Source organism: Zonotrichia albicollis, chromosome 1 (assembly GCF_047830755.1).
Source record: "Zonotrichia albicollis isolate bZonAlb1 chromosome 1, bZonAlb1.hap1, whole genome shotgun sequence".
Taxonomy (NCBI): domain Eukaryota; kingdom Metazoa; phylum Chordata; class Aves; order Passeriformes; family Passerellidae; genus Zonotrichia; species Zonotrichia albicollis.
In genome coordinates this window covers 40,051,518-40,072,101 of record NC_133819.1, presented here as the reverse complement: position 1 = coordinate 40,072,101, position 20,584 = coordinate 40,051,518, and the positions used below count along the sequence as shown (strand labels likewise).

At 50.9% G+C, this 20,584-nt stretch overlaps 1 protein-coding gene across 1 annotated transcript; it reads left to right on the top strand.

The window, feature by feature from the left end:
- The first annotated feature begins 12,820 nt into the window (after positions 1–12,820).
- Positions 12,821–18,002, top strand: EOMES (eomesodermin). Its single transcript, XM_074538871.1, has 6 exons — positions 12,821–13,970; positions 14,344–14,498; positions 14,780–14,901; positions 15,334–15,492; positions 15,583–15,644; positions 16,182–18,002. The coding sequence occupies exons 1-6, from the start codon at positions 13,213–13,215 to the stop codon at positions 16,915–16,917; spliced, it is 1,992 nt and encodes a 663-aa protein (XP_074394972.1). The 5' UTR covers positions 12,821–13,212; the 3' UTR covers positions 16,918–18,002.
- The last annotated feature ends 2,582 nt before the right edge of the window (positions 18,003–20,584 follow it).

Here is a 20,584-nt window from a genome sequence, read left to right as displayed (position 1 = left end):
AATATAGAGGAAGGCAGGCAGTGGAGAGCTGTTTCAGAGAGGTGTAATTGCCTCTGTCCTGGGTGTTTGAGATCAAATCTGGGGAGAAAAACCAGTGCTGACTGATTTAACTCTCTAGTTGCTGCTCTGCTTGGAGCTAGAAGGCCTGGCAGTGTTACTGCTCCAGCCCCTGCTGTAAATACAGCTGTGCTGTGGCCAGACTACCTGCCAGACAGCCAGAGTCAAGGGTGCAACATTTGCAAGCAAATTATCGTTTATCTTCATGTGCCTTAAGATGCTATAGTGGGTCAGGATCTGCAAGCCCACCAGACCATGGTTCCACAAATCTGGTTTTAAGGTTCTTAGTACTAAATCAGAAGCACTGTGGGCCTCAGGTCGTTGGTCAGTAAACTCTTGCCTGGGCTCTGATTTCTTCAAAACGTGGCAACAGGTTGACTCTGCACCAGCAGCCTTTGCCCTGAGCTGGGTGCTGCCCCCTCACCTGCAGAGGGCTAAACCTCTAATGGGCGTGTGGACTAATTTGACAGAAATGTGGCTACGAGCCTGAACCTAAACTGGGCCAGAGGAGCACCATGGGTTCTTGGGCAGTGCACAGATCCAGCCCTGCTAAGCACAGAGCCCTGGCCCTGGGTGCTGAAGGCAGGCAGCCAGCAACAACCTGGCTAGCCTGTCCCTGCTCGTCTGCGAGGGAAAGTTCAATGGGATGCCTTCAAAACCAATGGAAAAAATTCCTGCCTTACAGTTTTTTTGGTTTTGTTCCTGGAATGCTGCTTGTTGTCTTCATTGTGCTGATGCAGCTGTTGGTAAGATTGCATTGATCACCAAATGAAAAAATCAAGGTTAAAATCACACTCTTTTGGGAGGTGGTAATTATTAAGTAGAACTACCCTCAAAGTTTGATTTACAGCACAGCCTTCCAAATGTTCATACATATGGAGGGGCAGAGACTTGAGCCACAGGATTAGGCAGGCAGCCACCAGGAAACTGAAGACTTCATGGTCTGCTCCTGTCAATGAAGCCAATATCTGGTAGAACTTCAACCAGAGTCTTCTCACTGCTTCTTGCAGTAGTTATTCTCTCCCTGGCACACTGCACTTGGACTGTGGGCCTTTCATATGATGCAGGATCAGGTTATTGTACATACTTCATACTCATCATCTGATCTACATGTACCACTTTGACTCCTTCCCCCCATGGGACAGGATTTTGTTGCCTTGCAGATTGCATTCTCTCTAACAACAGATTTCTTGCATGCAAATCAAGAAGTTGAGAGGAAGATAAGGTGATGAATATGCTAAGCATGGAAAAGCACTATCATGTTGTGGTTATGTTTGCACACATTTAAAACAGAAAACAATCAAATATGAATATCACAGAATCAACCCCAGCAATTCTGCATTGCAACAGGGGAACAAAGATACACTGTTGAAGAATTTAAAATTCTACTGAAAATAGTGATTTTGGCTTAAAATCTTTATTGAGAACAAATGGTTATGTTCTGTAAATTGTTTATGAGAAGAACATATTTGTTCTATTTCAAGTACTTCTGCCCTGCTGCAGATTAGATTCCTTCTTTAGGATGCTGAAGAAGGCATTGTGTTATCTGGTCAGGTGAGAGGACACAGGGAGGTGGAAATTTTAAAATAAAACTGCAGGAATGGTTAGAAAAATGTTGTTTAGTGATTCTGACAAGTCAGTAATAGCAGCATATTTAAAGTCACAGGGGTTTAACCCTTTTGTCAGCACACGGTTTTCACATCTCTCAGTGCCCATCTCTGAAAAACAAATATGGGAATCTGCCTCCTTCCTTATTCATCACTGTGCCCCTGGATTACAGTTCAGCTGGAATATTCCCCCAGATTTGATGGAACTGGTGGTGGTTTATCTCAGTATGTCCCCCTATAAAAAGTGGATAGCAATAACCGGAGGGTCGACTGCTGCCATGCCCTCACTCTGTTTCCTGCTTCACTGAAACATGTGAGCAAGAGGGAGTGGGCTCATCTGCAAAGCAACCTCGGTGTGATGCTCTGAGCATCCCACTTGGGCCACCCTCCTGGGGTAGGCTAAGGGAGAGTCAAGCTGGTAACCAGGGAGAGAGGCAGCAGCCTGCTGAGCCCAGGCAGCTCAGAGCATGAGTGCAGGCAGCCAGGGACCTGAGCTGAGGAAAGCTGCTGGGCCATGAGGAGTTAGGTTAAGGCTGAGGGCTGCTTCTGTTCATCTTGGAGCCTGAACTCTCCCACAGAGCCATTGTGGAAACCATTACTTCTACCTTGCTTGCTTGCGGTAGCCTTGGATGTCACAGTTTTTCTCCCACCTTTGCCTTAAAATGCCTTCTTCTCAGCCTTCCAGAATTTCTGAAGGAAAACAAAAAGAGGGCTGTTAAAATGCAGCTTCCATTTTGATCTTTCTTTGGTATAGAAGTAGTTCTCTTCTACAACACCTTGTGCCTCACCAGTAAACCCAATTCTTCATTGTCGCATTATTCATATGTGTTTTGTATCTTTTTTTAGAAATATTTTCTCATTCATTGAAATTACTTCCTGCAATCATTAAATCATCAAAATGAAATTAATTAAAATGAAACCTACAAAATGTAGCAGCCTGGCCCTGTCTTCCAGTAGTCTCTCAAAGACAGGTGTGCAAAATAGAGATTATTGCTTTCTCTTTTCTGTTTAATATTTTCCTCAACAAATGCCTAATCATTTACTTCCAAAAAGCTGACTCTCTTCTTGCATTTGGCAACCAATTTAATTGGGTTTTTTCCTAGCACATCAAAACTGATAGCAAAACTTGACTTCTGCAGGAGTTTTTGTCTCAATAGGAACTTGAAGGATTTTGGCTACCCTGTGCTGAAATCCATCTATCTGCCCTGAGCCTGTAGATATTTGTGTGTGTGTATTTGTGTCTGCATGTACATTGTACACACATATATATGTATGTGTGTACAAAAATATCTGTGAAAATGCGTAATTTCTTGGCTGTCATCCTAACCTTTGTGCAACTGGGTGCTGGGATCTGGATATTCAGTGTGCTTAGCAGCACTTTTTAATGAAGAGGTGTTTTCTCCCTTGGAGCTGTCATTCTCTGCCACATCACAGACTCTTTCAGACAGAAAAATAATTGGCCACTTTCTCCGGAATCGGGGAGCCCCAGGGACCGGCGGAGTGCTCAGCGAACCGGGGCAGCGGCTCACACTGGTGCCCACTGGTGTCCCCCAGCGGGTGCTGCTGCTGCTGCTCCCACGTGGGTCCTGCCCTCCCTACAGGCACCACCCACCCCACAGCTCCTCACTGAGGTCTCCTCGATAGTGAAACGTGACAGGCAAGACCCACAACCTCAGGAGGACAAAGGTGGAACAAAATGGACAATTACTTCCAGAGCTGTTCTGTTACCAGATAGAAACACAGGCTTGCATCGCTCTGGGGTTTTTTTGTTTGTTTGTTTGTTTTTTCCTGAAACTTGTGTAATGTCTGCCTGATGGGATGGTTTTCCACTTTTGCAGCAGGATTTTTTATTATGTTTTTTTCAAATGTGGATTTTTAAACAGCATTTATTCTACTCAGGGTCTGCCAATATCCACCTTTCATCAAATAGTCCCCAGAGTTAGCATTCAGAGACAGGCAATGCACTAAAATCCACCCCTTTAGAACCTCCCACCTACTACACTCCATGTAGAGAAGTGATGAAATAAATGGTGAAGGCTGCATACTAAGAGCACTTGCCTGGCAGGAGCACGCCAGGATCCCAACCCAGCCAATGGCTCAAACGCAAACACAACTCAGCTTAACCTGCTCGCCGAAGTTCCTCTGGGTCCGGCTCTGCCACTTGCTAATCGCTGCTCGCTGTCCTGACCGCTGCTGGTACCGCAGCACAGACCCTGTGGGTCCCGCTCCTTTTGCCGAGGGTGAGTGACCGGAGGAGGAGAGGCCCGTGCTCGGCTCAGCTGTGGCCTCCATCTGCCCCGCGGGTAAGCAGCCCCTGCTCCCGTGGCTTCCTGGGCCGAAGGAAAAGCGTGTCCTTAGCTTTGTTGTGATACCTCCCGGCCGACTGCTTATCTCTGACTCATTCTCACGTGTCATTTAGGAGGAGAGGCTGGGAAGAGATCCGGAGGAGCAGCAGAGGCAGACATTCCTCTCAGGAACCGAGGACATCCATCCTGCAGGCGGCAGGAACACGGCTTTAGGAAGACATCTGCAGGATAGAAGGATACGGCCCCTGTTTTCCATCACCATACCGAGGTTCTGCGTTTTACCTGCCCTGTTGTTCCCCAGCTGTCAAACCCCACGCCTTAGGCTATATATATAAGAGAAACTGTAAGGTGGGATTTTAGCCTGAGTAGAGCTGAATAACGTATAAAATAGGCAGAAATGTTGTCATGATAACATTATGTTTACCAAGGCCTCACCACCATGAGGACATCAAGGTCGGCCTGCTCAGACCAAGTTCCTTGCTACTTTCTAATGGGCCCCTTAAGAGCGCTGTGTTTTAATTTAAATCCTTTTCCTATTTGTTACATCATTTTCTACCCTTCAATCCATACCCATGAGCAACAGGAGAGCCAGTAACTGCCCGAGATGTGAATAGCAGGAAAAGGAAAAAATGGTAAAAATAAAAAAACAAACCACAGAAAAACAGACAATGAAAAAGCAATATGAAAAGAATATGCATTTGTGATATGGTTTAACGGTCTTCTGTGACATTTGCTCATTTGTCTGTACTCATCTATAAAATTCAAATTCTTCTAGCTAAAATTTTCCTTCACTAATGTGTTAGGAATCAACACAGTCATCAATGATAGAAAACACAGTGCTTATACTTCACACTGAACTTATTTGGAGAAAAGTGGTGCAAGGATCACTCACTTCACATTGTCCTTGTGTCACCGAAAAGTAAATTGTGATGGTTTGTGTGGGGGGGTTTTGGTGGGCTCGGGGGTGAAGATGTAGGTCACATCTTTTTTGTTTCTTCGTAATGGAAGATAATTCCTTCTGCTGTGTATATTCTAAATCTCAGCTGCTAAACAAACAAAACCGAGGAGGGCAATTCCGCAGGACTGGTACCAGTGGCAGGAACCCTCCTGCCCGGAGTCAGGAGATATCCCACCGGGGTGTCCACAGCCGTTTCCTTCTTAGCTAATGTTTTTTCTGATGGAAGTTGTTTTGGTTTTTTGCCTTTTTTTTTTTTTTTTTCCGGGCCATTTAAACAGAGCGGTGGGGGGAAGGAGGGGTCACCCCGCCCGGCGACCCCCCGGGCTCGGCGCTCCCGCGGGCGCAGGCTCCGCAGGTGCGGACACCTTTGAAACCGCCGCTCCTGCCAACGGGATTCCCAGCTGAAATTCACGTGGCAAAGAAAGTGCCCATTTGCTTCAATTATTTTCTAACGACTCCGCTCGCTTGTGCCTTTGGTCTTGCCGGTATCCAGATGGGTAATTTTGGAGCTATTTGCGTGCATGCCCTTGTTTTGAAGGCGCTGAGGTCTGTGAGCGCAGGTACTTACAAACGCTTAGTGGTAATTAACAACTGAAAGGGGAGCCCTAAGCACCCCGGCCCGGGATCACTGCGGCTCCCGATTTCAAAGCGCCCGGCGTTAATCCGGCCGGATCGCCCGCCGGATCTCGCGCTAAACGATGGGGATGAGGATGAGGATGAGGATGGAGATGGGGATGCCATGTCCGCCTGCCCACCAGGGCTCACTCGCGGGCCCGCAGCGGGTTCTGCCGGGATTCCCCGCGGCAGCTGCGGGGGGCGACCTGTGCCCAGGCGTTCCGCAGGTCGAAAGATTTGGCAGCGATGTTTGGAAGCTGGTTAAAAGAGCGGGGACAGAGGCGGAGGCCAGCATGTCCCCTCGCCCCCCTCCTTCACCACGCCCCAGCCTGAAACTGCCTGCGGGGCAGCGTGTGAGGAGCTGGCCTTGGGCAGAGCTCCCGGCCGGGATCGCTCCCCGCCACCCACGACCCGTCCCGTCCCGTCCCGTCCCGGCGGCTGCCGCGGGCCCTCGCCCCGGGGAGCGCCCGGGGACAGCGGGGCTGGAGCTGCCCCGCAGGCCCCGCCACGGACCCCCCGCCCGCTTGCGGGGGCGCCTTCGGAGTACGGTCCCCCGGCGGTCCCTCCTCCTCTAGCTCCCGCCCCGATTATCCCGAGAAAAGGTGCGGAGCGGCTGGAAGGGAAGATGCCGGCTCCATCCCGCCCCCGGTAGCAGTGGGATGCTGATGGGAACCGGGGCGGGCAGCTAGCAAGCCCGAGCCCTCCCTGGGAGGGGAACCCTACAGCTATCTTCTCACCTTCCCAGAGAGTACATATGTCGTCCCCGTTCTGCTTTCTGCTTATCTTTATAGCGGACTCGCCCGTCACGGTGGTTATTTAATATGTGGTTCCCTGCTAGGCCTTGCTATTTGATTGCTGTCACAAATAATACCAGGTGAAATTCCTCATTGTTTCTGCAATTACACTGTAGCCCACTGCTATTCGCTTTTTCAGCCCCTAGAGTTAATTGTTTTCCCACTGTATGCCTCATACCAAATGCACAGAGAGCAAACAAAACCCCAAACCTTCCAAAACTCATATTTCTCAGCTATTATGTTACCAGCAGGAAATATTTCATAGCTCTGACATCATAAGCCCTGAGCAGCATGAAGTTTATCAGGGCCTTCACATGATGAAATTGTACTTTTTAAAGTGAGAAAATAAAAAAGCAAAACATCTTTCTACTGGATTTGAGCTGCTAATTTTAATTACTGTGATTGCTGAATCCAGGCTTTTTAATAGTCATTTCTCATACAACACAGGAGAAGCAAGCCAAAATTAGCTCTTTAAAACTGTCTGTAACAGATCTGTAAATACAAATAGGATCAAACTGCCCAGATCTGTGGCTGTCACACCCATGACATGAGTCTTGTTATGCTCTCACGTCTCTATTGTGTGACTGTCAGGATGGTTATGGGCACAAATCTATATGTGATTAGGCAATGTTGCTTTAAAACCAGGGAAAAGGTGCTAGGCATCCCTCACTAAATTTATTGAAGGGTGAAAAAGCAAGCATTTACAAAGAGCTGTTTGGCGATCCCTATGCATAAATAATCATAGAATCGTTTAGGTTGGAAAAGACCTGTGTCTAAAATCATGTAGTCCAGCTGCCAGCACTGCTAAGTCCATCACTAAACTGTGTTCCCAGCTGCCACACCTATAAGCTGTTTAAGCCCCTCCAGGACTCAACCACTTCCCTAGGCAGCCTGTTCCAATGCTTGACAACCTTTCCAGAGAAGAAGTTATTCCCAACATCCAAACTAAACATCCTCTGGCACAACTTGAGACCATTTCCTCTCATCCTATTGCTTGTTACCTGAGAGAAAAACCTGACCCTCACCTTGATACAATCTCCTTTCAGGCAGCTGTAGAGAGCAGAATGGTCCCCTTTGAGCCTCCTTTTCTCCAGGTTAATGACCCCAGCTACCTCATCTGTTCTGCATAAATTTTGCTCCAGACCCTTCACCAGCTCTGTTGCCTTTCTCTGGACTGGCTCCAACCCCTCAATGTCTTTTTGGCAGCGAGGGGCCCAAAACTGAACTCAGGATTTGAAGTGTGGCCACACCAGTGCTGAGCACAGGGTGACAATCACTGTCCTGGTCCTGCTGGCCACACTATTGCTGATACAGGCCAGGATGCCATTGGCCACCTGGGCACATTCTGGCTCATGTCCAGCCAGCTCCAGGTCCTTTCCCACTGGGCTGCTTTCCTTCTCTCCAGCTGCTCTTCCCCAAACCTGCAGTGTCCAGTGGGGTTCTCATGACCCAGCCGCAGGACCTGACACTTCACCTTGTTGAACCTCATACAGTTTGCCTTGGACCACTGATCCAGCCTGTCCAGATCACTCTACAGAGCCTTCATGCCCTCCAGCAGATCAACACTCCTGCCCAACTTGGTGTCATCCATGAACTGGCTGAGTGTGCACTCATCCCCTCATCCAGATCAGTACAGGTGTTAAACAGGACTGGGCCCACCACTGATCCCTGGGGAACATCACTTGTGACCAGCTGCCAGCTGCATGTAACTCAGACCACCACCACTCTCTGGGCCTGGCCATCCAGATGTTTTTTTCACCCAACAGAATGTGCACCTGCCCAAGCCATGAGCCACATCAAAAATATTAAATGCTGGTCATGGCTATGGTTGTGTTTGTGATCCTAATTTCAGGCTTTCTTTCACTAAGTTCCTATAATTCCATTTGGAGCAAGGAAAGTCATCTGGAAGCTAATGACAATTTAATACTTTTCCCATCTCCCTTACTATACATTTCCCAAATATTTGTTAAAGTAACAAAGGCATTCGCCTTAGAAAGACCTACACTTTCTTGAACACTTTCTTTTTCCTTCTTTAGCCAATAGGGTATCATAGGCCCAAGAAGAGAAAGTTGGTGTATGGTCTTACCAAGCAAAATTAGCCATTGCAAAAAATTCACTTCAAGCATTGAATATGTTTTCTCTAGTCTTTTCATATTTTACCGATTAGGATCAGACTTTAAATATTTTTTACTAACCATTGCATTTCCATTTAATTTAAAATTACAGCTAAAGATTTTTTAGGTGCTATTTTATTTGAAGGAGGAGAAAGGAAGTGACCAATGAAGTTGCTTTGAATACCACTTTATTTTCAAATCCTGAGTTGCTTCTTCCAGGTCTTGTTTCATTGACTTCTGTCTGCCCTTTCTGTTTTGTATACCTGGGGTGGAAAGAGCTATTCTATACTCTCTGATTTTTATAAATTATCCCTGCCTTTATTATGGGGTTTATGTCCACATATGGCCATTTTTAAAAAATATATATGTCTGTATGGCGCCTTTTTAAAGAAAGTGGCAGCTAAATTGAATCATTACCAAAGGATAAAATTGCTGTTTATGTGACACCTTTCCTGGTCAATATTAAAGATAAGAGTTATTTGGCTTTGTAGGACTATTGATCTCCACCATTTAAAGTCCATATATATGTGTTTCAACAAGACTTGACTCTACTTTTTAACCCTTTTGGGTTCAAGTTTTCTCAGCCTCGGTAGTAGATTTTAAGCTACACTTGTTTCTTCAGGACTGTGTATGTCTGCACACTGAAAATCCCACTTGGCATAAATAAAATGGCTTGATGGTTTTTGCAGCTATAGCAGGACTTGTTTTCATGAGAAAATAAAGAGCATTTTCAGTTAATTCAGTCTCCTAACGTTCCCTTGAAAGAGACGGACATTGACTGCATGTGACAGAAGGAAGTCCCTGGGCACTGAAAGGGTGTAGCTCGCTTCCTCATAAAAACAGCCCCTGAAGTTCAGCAACAAGCTGAAATGCCAAGCCATGCACAGCCATAGTAATACCTCCTTGATTTTATTCTGAGTGCTGTAAGGACTCAGTGTCTGTGAAAAGAAAGGTATAAAGAATTTTAAAAGGAAGCACTAATATTTGACTGGCCATATCTGAAAAATCCCAGCTTTAGTGATTTTTAAAATGCCATTGAAACGTGGTGAAAGAGTGGAAGTGAAAAGTGTCTTCCTTCATTTGCCCAGCGTGATACTCTGTGTATAAGTTGAAGGGGGGGAAAAAACCCAACGGAATGAATTACTGGTAAAGTAGAAAGAAAATCTGCAAAATCTCTGCACAAGCTGGACATAAAGGTGAAAGTATTAAAGCCGTTTGGGAACCAGATGCTAGCAAATTGAAGAGGATATCCAGAAACTTACAGCTACTTTTAAACCAAAATCAAACAAAGAAAAAATTACCTCACTTAAACTAAGCAGATGTAGCATTCAGAAAATACCTGTGAATCCTGCCATGGTGGCAGCAGAATATCAGGAAAAGAATGCAGCAATGGAATAGTGTGACACGTCATTCTAATAAGCAGCCTTTTTAAAGTGTCCACATAGATCCAATGGAGTATGTGTATGTATCCAGACCCATATTTATAAGGATAAAGGTCATATATGGCTATAAATGGTGATATGTGGATTTCCATATGTACATACACACACATGTAAGTGTGTAACAGCCTGATAGATCCCATTGTTCCCAATTTCTCCTCTTAGGCCCTCCTGAGCAGGGTGCTCAGGTTGTACAGTTTCAGTCACAAGAGTCCGAGCAATTTGTTGAAGCAGAGGCTGTTTATCAATACTCTGATGAAAAAGGAAAGGTCTCAATCTCAGCTCAAAAGCAAAGTATTAAATATTTCAGTCCAGTGTGCCAGTGCTGTAACTTGGGCTGCAGAAAAAAAAAAAAAAAAGGCTATTCTTTTGGAGAAGAACAGCATTTTTAGAGCCAGAGATGCTCCTTACTTGAATAAACCCCGTGAATATATTTGAATAAAGCCCAACGAAACAAGATAACCTGTAACCCTTCAAAGACCTATGTCTTCTTTCAAAAACTTTTTTGTTGTTGTTGGGTTTTGTGTGTGGTTTAGAGGTTATTCTGGTAGATTTACAAATCTAACGTGCTCCTTTCTGCTTCACCAGACTGATATTTCTGCAGTGTTATTTTTAAGATAACAGCTAAGGGCTGCGGGACCCATTCAGAAGTCTCCAGTCCCACAGGACTGAAACATCCCGCAAGTTCTTGCGGCGGAGTTCCTGGGCAGAGCCCGTAGGGCTCCGGGGCAGGGAGAAAGGACGGAGACGGCTTGTAGGGCGCTGGGGGGCATTCGCCCTGTTGCCCCCTTGGTTCCCAGGGACGGTAGATTGGCAGCGATAGGAATGACAAATACTGGCTACAAAGAATTTGGTAACGTGACTGTTCATTTAATTTGCGGGACTCTGGAGGGGGTGAATTACAGCTCTTCCCTCAGCGTGCAGAGCGAATGAAGAAGCCCCCGCGTTACCGGGGCTCCCTCCCGCTGAAGGTCTCCGGGCAGTCTGGTTCGACGGGACTCGCGGGGCCGCAGCCCCGACCCCAGTCTCCCCCGCTACCGCCGCCAGAGCCTCGGCTCGGTGGGAGATGCGGAATACGAGGCAGGGATGGAAGCCAGGCTGCTGTTCTCCCGAGATGAGCTGAAAATAACCCCAAGTTTGAGAAGGATTCATCAATCCTTCGTTCGTTAGGGAGAGCTTCATCCCGGGCATATTTCCAACCAAAACGGAAGGGTCTCCCTTTCCCGGGACAGCCACAGGTTTTATGCCCTCCTCTCGGTGCAATCCGCAAGAAACCTAAGCAACATCGAAAGCTTTACTACCTTGCCCAGATGAACGCGAGACCACCTGAGTTTTGGGGGGAAAAACCCGCAATAGCCTTGAACTACGCGGCACCCGAAGGAATGTTTGAAGTAATGTGACTCTTTCAGTGTATAAGACCGCAAAATAAACTCCCTTAAAATCTACATAGTGGTTTTCTAAAATCTCTTTCCGTCCCTGCCCTGGCCGGGGAGAGGCAGAGCCCGAGGGAGCGGGCTGCCGGAGCCAGCCCCGCCGGGAGGAGCTCCGGGCTCTCCGGCCGCGGCAAGGGGCGCAGCGGCTCGGCCTCGGCAGCGCCCGGTAGGACGCTCCTCGCCTTGCTTTGCCTTCAAAGCTGGGCAGCTCGGCCGAGCTCTGCTCCGCTTCGCATCCCGCGGCTCCAGCGCCTGCTCCGCTTCGTGCCGGAGCGTCGGACTTTTCCGACGCATTTTTGTTGTCTTTTTCGGTCGAACGAGATCCGCGCAAAAACTGAGGCAAACATTATCTCGGAGAGAACGTGTGGTTAGGGCTGGGGCTGGTATTTCATTGCGGGCTGCGAGCAGCCTAGCCCAGGCTCCCACCTGTGTGGCCGCAGCCCGAGGTGGGCACAGGAGCAGGGGCCGCTTCCCCGGTCCCCGGCGGTCACCACCGGGAGTGCCCCTCCACCCGCACCTGCCGGCGCCCGGCTTGCGCAGGACGCGCATCCCAGCGGGGCTCCGGCAGCGCCCGGCCACGGCTTCTCGGCGGCCCCGGCTTTCGGCAGCCCCGGTCAGCTCTTCCCCATTTATCTCAGCTGCCCGATGCGGCGCGGCCCGGCGGGAGCGCGGGGCTAGCGGGCAGAGGCGGCGCGGAGGGCGGCAGAGCTGGGCTGCTCCAGCCCGGCCGGATCCTTCTGTCAGGCAACGAAATCCTGGCCGCTCAGCGGGTCTGGTTCAAAATTCAGCCGTGAGGTGGAGGCAGGTGTTTGCAGCGCTCCCTGCGAGATGGCCGGTGGCGAGCAGAGGGCGAGGGGCTGCGGATTTGTAACTGCAAATCATTCACGGCGGCTCTGCCCGCTCCACAAAATCACACGGGCATCTACCCCTTCCCAAAGGCTGTTCCCTACCCTTCTGAGGCTAAAGGCTCGGGGATTTGCACTGAGAGAAAGCGCCAAACAGATCTGGCACCCGCCTCAATTAAAAATCTGCCTTCCCGGTGGGAGATGCTGAAGGGAAACGCGGCTTGTGAGAAACCGACTGCAGAGTTCCTGAAAACTGGAATTGCGAACCGAACCCGCCACTTCCCACAGATAAGGTGAAACGTGTTAACCCCATGATAAGGGTGCTGCTCGGGGAGCGGAGCGGGGGGAAGGAGTCGCTTGGACGCAGCAGAGACACAAGCCGAATTGTCTGAGCGGGAGGCTGCCGGCGGGGAGGTTGCGGGAGGCCGGCGTGCCCCGCTCCGTCTCAGCGGCCCGGTTGATCGCCGCCCTCCCCACCTGGCGGGTGCCGGTTTTCCCACCCAAACCTTTCCATTTCGTCCCCATCTCTCCTTCAGAGCGGCGGATTCTTCCTTACGCGCCCGAGCGGTAGGACGGTGCCACCTCAGCAAAAGGTCTTTTTTTGATTTTTTTTTTTATTTTTTTATTTTTTTTTTTTTATGTTGGAAGAGGGGGAGCCGGGCCCTCCACTGCAGCCACCGTGGGGTGATGCGGAGCTCCCCTCAGTCCGAGCGACGTGGGCGCAGGGAGCGGGCAAGAGCCCCTCGGGTAGCCGGCTGCGGGAAGGGGGAGGGGGCATGGAAGGGGACGGGGCGCGCACCAAAGTCACAGGTGACTTGTTCCAATTAGTAGCTGTCTAATTAAATTAGTGTCACGCGGCACAGCCAATGGGCCGGCGGGGGTGGAGGGCGACGCGAGGCAGCCCGGCGCAAGCCCCTCCCCGGCAGCCCGAAGAGTGCGGTATAAATTGCCTCGGCCGAGCCGTGCCGAAGCGTAGCACGGCGCGGCCACAGGTCGGGGTCGGCACAGGATAGAGTGCGAGCTCGAACGCACCGCCCATCGAGGATGCAGCTGGGTGAGCCGCTGCTGACGGCGGCGGGGGCACTGCCGGGCGCCCCCTTCTACCCGCTGGAGGGCGGCGGACGCACCGGAGCCGCCGGAGCTGCTGGAGCTGGGACAGGAGCTGCTGGAGGCTCCCGCGGGCCGCCCGGTTCGGGATCGCCACCTCGCCTCGACCTAGATAAGATGCCCAAGAAGTTTGGAACGGCCCCCGCTATCCTGAGCGAGACGGAGGCCGTCGAGCCGCCCTTCGCCGCTCCCAAGCCGGACGGTCGCAAGGCCACTCCATGCGGGGACGAGGAGCTGCCCCCGGCCGCCGCCGCCCGCTACTCCATGGACAGCCTGAGCCCCGAGCGCTACTACCTGCAGTCCCCCGGGCCGCCCGCCGCCGACCTGGGGGGGCCCTGCTCCCTGTTCCCGTACCCGCCCGCGGCGCAGCACGGCGCCGTCTACCAGCCGCCCGGCGGGCCCCGCTACCCCTACGGCTCCGTGCTGTCCCCGGGCGGCTTCGCGGGCGCCGTGTGCCCGCCCGGCGGCCGGACGCAGTTCGGAGGCGGCGGCGGGTACCAGTACGGGCAGGCGACGGGCGGCGGACCTCTCTACGGCCCTTACCCGCCGGCGTCGGGCTCCTGCGGCGGGCTCGGGGCGCTGGGGGTGCCAGCCGCCGGCCCGGGGATGCGAGCGCAGGTCTTCCTCTGCAACCGGCCCCTCTGGCTCAAGTTCCACCGGCATCAGACGGAGATGATCATCACCAAGCAGGGCCGGTAAGTGGGCGCGGGGGATGGTGGAAACGGAGAGAAGTGGTGTGTGGTGGTTGGGAATGGGGTGGGGGAGGTGGCACCCCCGGGCACACTTCGCGTCGGGTGGCTCTCGCCCGCTCCTCTGGTTGGGAGGTGCATGCTCTGTCCGTCGGTGGTGCCCCGGGATGTGTTCTCGGAGAAACTATTCCCCAGTTTCCCCACACACGGCGGCTCGGAGATAAGGTGGGGGTCGGCTGGGGCTTGCCGCTTGCTTCCTTAGTCTCTTTGGTGCTGGGACGGACGGGGCACTCCACGGCCGCCTACGGCATCCGCCGGAGCCCGCGCCCCCTCCCCCCGCCCGCCTCACCATGCCTTGTGGTTTTCCTCCTTTCCCCAGGAGAATGTTTCCCTTCCTGAGCTTCAACATCACCGGTCTCAACCCCACGGCCCACTACAACGTCTTCGTGGAGGTGGTGTTGGCGGACCCCAACCACTGGCGTTTCCAGGGGGGCAAGTGGGTGACCTGCGGCAAAGCCGACAACAACATGCAAGGTAGGTGCAGGATCCGTGGGTCTCCTCGCCCTCTTTCCCCACGGGGCGGTTTCTCGGGAAGGGTTCCCAGTTCCCCCCCCCCCCCCCCCAGGGTCTTCCCCACACCCGCATCCTGCTGAGGGTCGAGCTCCTCTCTTAAGATCGTCTTGCGGCTCTTTCTGCGCCACGCAGCGCTGTCGGTGTGCGGGGCTGTGTGGGGGTGGCCATCGGGGCCGAGGGGCTGCGCGGGCGGGAACAAAGCCCCTCGCCCGGGCTGCCTCTCACTGCCTTGTCCCCCCCAGGCAACAAGGTCTACGTGCACCCCGAGTCGCCCAACACCGGGGCGCACTGGATGAGGCAGGAGATTTCTTTCGGAAAGCTGAAGCTAACGAACAATAAAGGTGCTAACAACAACAACGCACAGGTAAGGAGGGAGAGAGAGGCCTGGGGGGCTCTTGGTGGCTCAGCGGGGTTTTGGGGCTTTTACAACATTTCATCGAGCCGCTATTTCACTGTGCTTGTGACTCGTTCCCTTCTTGAACTGGGTCATAGGGCTTGTTTTCTTTGTTTTGCCGTATGAATAGTTGAAAATACTCGATTATGATGTGCGAATTACTTTTGTTTTAGTTACTATATCGATCCCCTGGAGTTGGTCAAAAAGTGGGAGGATAGCTGATAGCTCTTAGTAAAGCAGGGCTGCAAGCTGTGACTCAGCTCCTGATAACAGTTAAAACTGCTCCGTTTCTAAACCAAGAGATTACAATTTACAGGGAAAAAATGTCAAGCTGCAAAATAAGTCTTTTAATGTTAGATGCTGTTTGTCTAACGATGTTGTCTCTTTCACGGTTTCTTTTAGATGATAGTACTTCAGTCCCTACACAAGTACCAGCCCCGACTTCACATTGTGGAAGTGACCGAAGATGGTGTTGAAGATCTGAATGATTCCTCAAAGACTCAAACGTTTATTTTTCCTGAAACGCAGTTCATAGCAGTTACAGCATATCAAAACACTGATGTAAGTATCGATGTATATAATTGCAATTAAGAACAAAATTGACTTGTGGGTTCAGCATCTCATGTTAATATATTCTGCTTTCACTTTTAGATTACACAGCTCAAAATTGACCATAATCCTTTTGCAAAAGGCTTCAGAGACAACTATGACTCGTAAGTATACCTCTATTTTCTTTTGCAGATGTGTCAGTCTAGGAGGTGTGATTCTGGCCTGAAACGTCTGTGGAAGGGTTTTCTTTAGACTTTAATTCAGTTATTCAGTGCCAGCACTGCTTCTACTGGTGATTTTGCTTATGGTAAAATGTCTGAATAGTGTATTGTCTAGATGATCTCTTTCTGCTGGCTTCTGAATTTTGGTAGGAAACTTGTATTGGCAGAATCCATCTGGCCTGTAGTTTTTACTGGCAGCAGTATGTTGGGTGTCTCCACAGAACAGATAGGGTCTTTAAATTGTCAGCAGAATTCTTGCCTAATAATTTTCTACCTTCACTTGTGTTATTGCTTGTAGCAGTAGCAGAAAATTTACAGTGGCATAGGAAAAGCGCCTGCTAAATCTGATTATCACCATCCAATTAAGTGTAGTTATGATTCTAATTAAGAAATACCTAGTTTGTTTGTGTTTTTGTGTTGTGTTACTGTCATAGTGGAAATGTAAAGAAAAACACTCAGTGTTCCTCTTTTATGTTGTAGCATGTACACAGCTTCCGAAAATGACAGATTAACTCCATCTCCCACGGATTCTCCTAGATCCCACCAGATCGTCCCTGGTGCCCGATACAGCGTGCAGCCATTCTTCCAGGAACAGTTTGTCAACAACCTGCCCCCAGCCAGGTTTTACAACGGTGAGAGAACTGTCCCTCAGAGCAATGGCCTGCTGTCCCCGCAGCAGAACGAGGAGGTGGCCAGCTCTCCCCAGCGCTGGTTCGTGACGCCCGTGCAGCAGCCCAGCGCCAACAAACTGGACATGAACTCCTATGAGACAGAGTATTCTCACAGCCCCTTGCTCCCTTACGGCATCAAATCCCTCCCGCTGCAGACGTCCCACGCTCTGGGATACTACCCCGACCCGGCGTTCCCGTCCATGGCAGGCTGGGGGAGCAGGGGCTCTTACCAGCGGAAAATGACGACAGGACTAACTTGGCCCTCCAGAACGAGTCCCCCGGGATTCACTGAAGACCAGCTTTCCAAGGACAAGGTGAAAGAAGAAATTGGCTCGTCCTGGATAGAGACTCCACCCTCTATAAAGTCTCTAGATTCAAATGATTCTGGGGTCTACACAGGCGCTTGTAAGAGAAGGCGGCTTTCCCCTAGCACTTCCAGCAACGAAAATTCCCCGACAATGAAATGTGAGGACATTAATGCTGAGGACTATAGCAAAGACACTTCAAAAGGCATGGGCTACTATGCCTTCTATGCTAGTTCTTAGAGCATTTTTTTTTTATTCCAATTGGCTGTTTTGGTTTTTTGGTGGCTTTTTATTTTTTCAGGGTGGCCTTGGGTTTTTTTGCATTACAATTGCCAAAAAGACTCTTGCCTTCCACCTTGAGTTGTTGTGTGCAATTCTAAAGAAGGTGCCAAAGCTTTTTGACTGTTGCAGGTAACAAAGTAGGGAAAGAGCAAACCATGGGAGATTTCTTCCCCTTCTTTTAGAAGGAACCATATGCAGAAGCTGTAAGGAGTATACTCTAGTGTCTAAATGTGTGGCATATTTATTGGAGACACTAAAGTATACAGTTTGGGTTGGCTCAGAAGCCTGATTAAATCTATGCACTCCTGAGCAAGGAAAGAGGGGGTGGGATCCCAAATTTAATTTCCTTCCCTGCTTAATAAAAGGGAACTGGGTTGCAGGGAAATGCACAAATGCTATGTTCTGCTTTAGACTGAGCTGTTTTTTCAACCCATCAACAACACAGTTGGCTGAGTTGGATATTGCTCAGCTACAGCTTTTTCTTTTGGCAGAAAATGCCAAAATAAGGCCTGCTTGCCAGGCAGGATTTTGACTTGAAGGTTTTGTTGCCAACAGGATTACAATGACAAATCTGACTTTTCTTAGCTTAGAACTTGCATTAAAAAACCCTGCCTCCATCCCAAAAGCCTAACCTTTATTAAGGTGGCCAAAAACCAAGTGTACATTTGGTGTTTTGTCTAGGTACACTGTAGAATATTGTGGAATAATGTATAAATAGTTGACCTATAGCTGTTCAGTTGGAAGGACATCCGGTGGTGTATTGAAGTTCAAAAGGCATTTTTTGATTAATCAAACTTAGCTTATGACACATTGCAAAAGGAGATTTCTATTTATGTGTATGTCAAGTGACTTTTACAGCTGCCCTGTATGAAACTGGAAGTGATGTAACTTTACCCATTCTTGCCTATACTTTCAGCCATTTTAAACTGCCCCAGAGCAACTGGCCCACGAAGTTTTTCCCCTTCCAATAAAGTTGTTTCTGTTTTTTTCTATGTAGATAGTAATAATTTTTAATAAATGTGGTGGTGCCAGGCATAACACGATATGGCTCTGCCTCATCTTTGCCTCTGCTGCATGTCCTGAGAGGGGAGGAGGGAGCGCCGTCCTAGGGGATGGGCCTTTATATCTAACCATCCCTTGCGGTACTGACGCTTTATCTGTGGGGTTTTTTTCCCTTTAATTTGTTTTAAGTCTCTTTGCTCTTTGCTTTGCGTTTTTGTGTGCATCTTCTGCACGAGATGGGAGCCCCCGGCTCACTCCAAAATACGACGGCCTCCTGTAACCTTCCACCCCTTCATCCCTCGCCTCTGCGACAGGCGAGTGGTGAGCTCGGCCCGGACAGAGAATTGTGAACGCAGCCCGCCTCCTCCCGCCGCCCCCTTCTCACCCCCTCTGCTTCCCGGAACAAGGCACGAAATTCCCCTGCCCGCTTATCTGCGGGGAAAGCTGCTGGCAGAGCGATTGAATCCCAGCTCCCGCGGCAGCGGGACCTTTCCTGAGGATATGCAGGCAGTAATGGGATTAAGCTGTTAACGATTCCCGGCTGCAAACCAAATAAACGCGGGGCTCAGGCCGGGGCTGTCCCTGGTGGAGGTGACGCTGTCGGGGGATACCGGCAGGGGCTCCCCCTCCTCCGGAGCGGGACACGGCGGGTGTCCGGGGAGATTTCGATCAGAGCCTCGCCGCTCCCGCTCTGCGCGGTGCCAAGCTCTCCTGTCAGCTCTTCCTCTGCCCCATCTACAACGGGATGGGGGCAATTTTTGAGATACTAAAAACCGAGCATGTTATTCTTTTTTTTTTTTTTTTTTTTTTAATTTTTTTTATTTTCCCAGTGGGGCCATCCCCTCTCGGAAAAGCCCCGGGAAGGGCTGTCCCTGTCCCCGGCGGGGGTGCGGCGGCATGCGGCCGTCCCCACCCGCCCTGCAAACGCCGATTACACAGCACGATTCCGCCGCGCTCTCTTAATAAAAGCTGTATGTTTTTGCACCGCGCGGTGAAAAAATAACTTAATACTTGTGAAAAGTCCTCACACTGTTTAATAGAAACGTAAGTGCCTGGCTGGCCCCAATTAACACCTTGTGATTATAATGCATTCCTAAAATGGGGTGTCAGACGCCAAATTGTGAATAAAGGTATCTAATTAATCTTCATAGGATGACACCGATAAACAACGCCAGGTTTAAATAAAGATCAAGGAACTGAATGCTTTTTATTTGTTTACATTAACAAAAGATAAAGTTAACTACCCTTGCACTTTGCTTCGCAATGTGATTTACTGCCACAAACAACGGGCTGCGGGCGGGGAGCTCCGCCTCGCCTCGCCGGGCTTTTTCTGGTGGCTTTGGCGGGAGGGGGACACCCCAAGGGTGAGCGCCCCTTCCTCCGCAGCCCCACGGCCCCGGGTGAGGCGGGCGTGTGCCGGGAAATGCGGCACCACCTCGGCCTGGCAGCGAGCGGGGGAACGGCCCCGGCCCCGCCACTTCCGACGCGCTGGCATGAAAAAAAACCACTGCGTGCGAGTTTGAGACGCGAGCTGGACGGGCACGGCGGGTCCAGAGCGAAATAAAGAAATAAATAATGGTTGTTTACACCGCCGTGCGGCGGGAGGTGGAGGGCGAGCCCTGCCCGATGGAGAGGGAAAGCTCCGTTCTAGGTCAAGGGAGAACGCGAACCTCGGCGGTGCCGGCGGGGCAAAGGCTCTGCCCGACTCGGGGCTCGGCTCTTCCCTCCCCGGCCCCGAGAAGGGGCTGAGCACCCTGGGGCCATTCCCCCGAGTTAGCGATTCTCTGGGATATTCCCTCCCGGAACCGAGGGAGAGGGTCGGTGCTCTGGGCGCGCAGCCCTGATGTTTAAATAGCATAAGCGCCCGGCGGGGCAAGAGAGGCAGCGGAGACTGGTTCGTCCCATGGATTGAGGCCATCCCTCTGCGAAGACTCTGTTTTTTGGTGTTGCTTTCGTTAAAGACGACCTGGCACGTCGAGAACAGCCCTCTGGTAATTTTTTTCCAACGAAACTTCATCCCTCGCTGCTCGCCCCAAGCCCTGTGGCCGCGGCTTCGCACCCGGGGCGGAAAACGAAACGACCCCGCAGCTCTTTGTTCCGACGGCAGAGCCCCGACCCTCCCTGGAGAAAGGGCTCCCTCTCCTCAGGGCCGCCGCCTCCGCGCTCCGGGGAGGAGGGGACAGATATTTTTCGGTATGTTTTCTCTTCTAGCAATGGGATGGGGTTTTACTTTCGCTCTGAATTTCCGCTCACACCTTCCTCAACGCCGCCGCCTCGTTAACACCTGCTCGCGTGTTCCCAGCTCCTCCTACCTGAGGGGAGCGCGGCCTTCATGGAGGGGGGCTTTCCCCGGAAAGGTGAATTTTTACAGCCCCCGCCCAGGGCTGCCTCTGAGGCGGTGGAACAGGGCCCCGATGGCTCCTGCGGTACCGTTGCCTTTCAGAAATTCCCCTTCCCGACGGGAATATCGGCCAGCAGAGCCGGAGGTGTCCGCTGCGGGGTCCCGGCTCTGGGTCGAAAGTCGAGAAGGGGGGGAATGAGGTGAGGAGGAAGACGGGGGCTGCTGGCACTTTTCTCATGCCTGTCCACGCCAGGAAATTGTAACTTTTATTTTATATTATTA

What these genes read in the sequence shown, in the direction of transcription:
- EOMES (XM_074538871.1), top strand. Translation starts at nt 13,213, where the DNA reads ATGCAGCTGGGTGAGCCGCTGCTGACGGCGGCGGGGGCACTGCCGGGC. An exon ending in CTAACAACAACAACGCACAG is followed by an intron (nt 14,902 to 15,333) that starts GTAAGGAGGGAG and finishes GGTTTCTTTTAG; the next exon opens with ATGATAGTACTTCAGTCCCT. An exon ending in TTCAGAGACAACTATGACTC is followed by an intron (nt 15,645 to 16,181) that starts GTAAGTATACCT and finishes TTTATGTTGTAG; the next exon opens with CATGTACACAGCTTCCGAAA.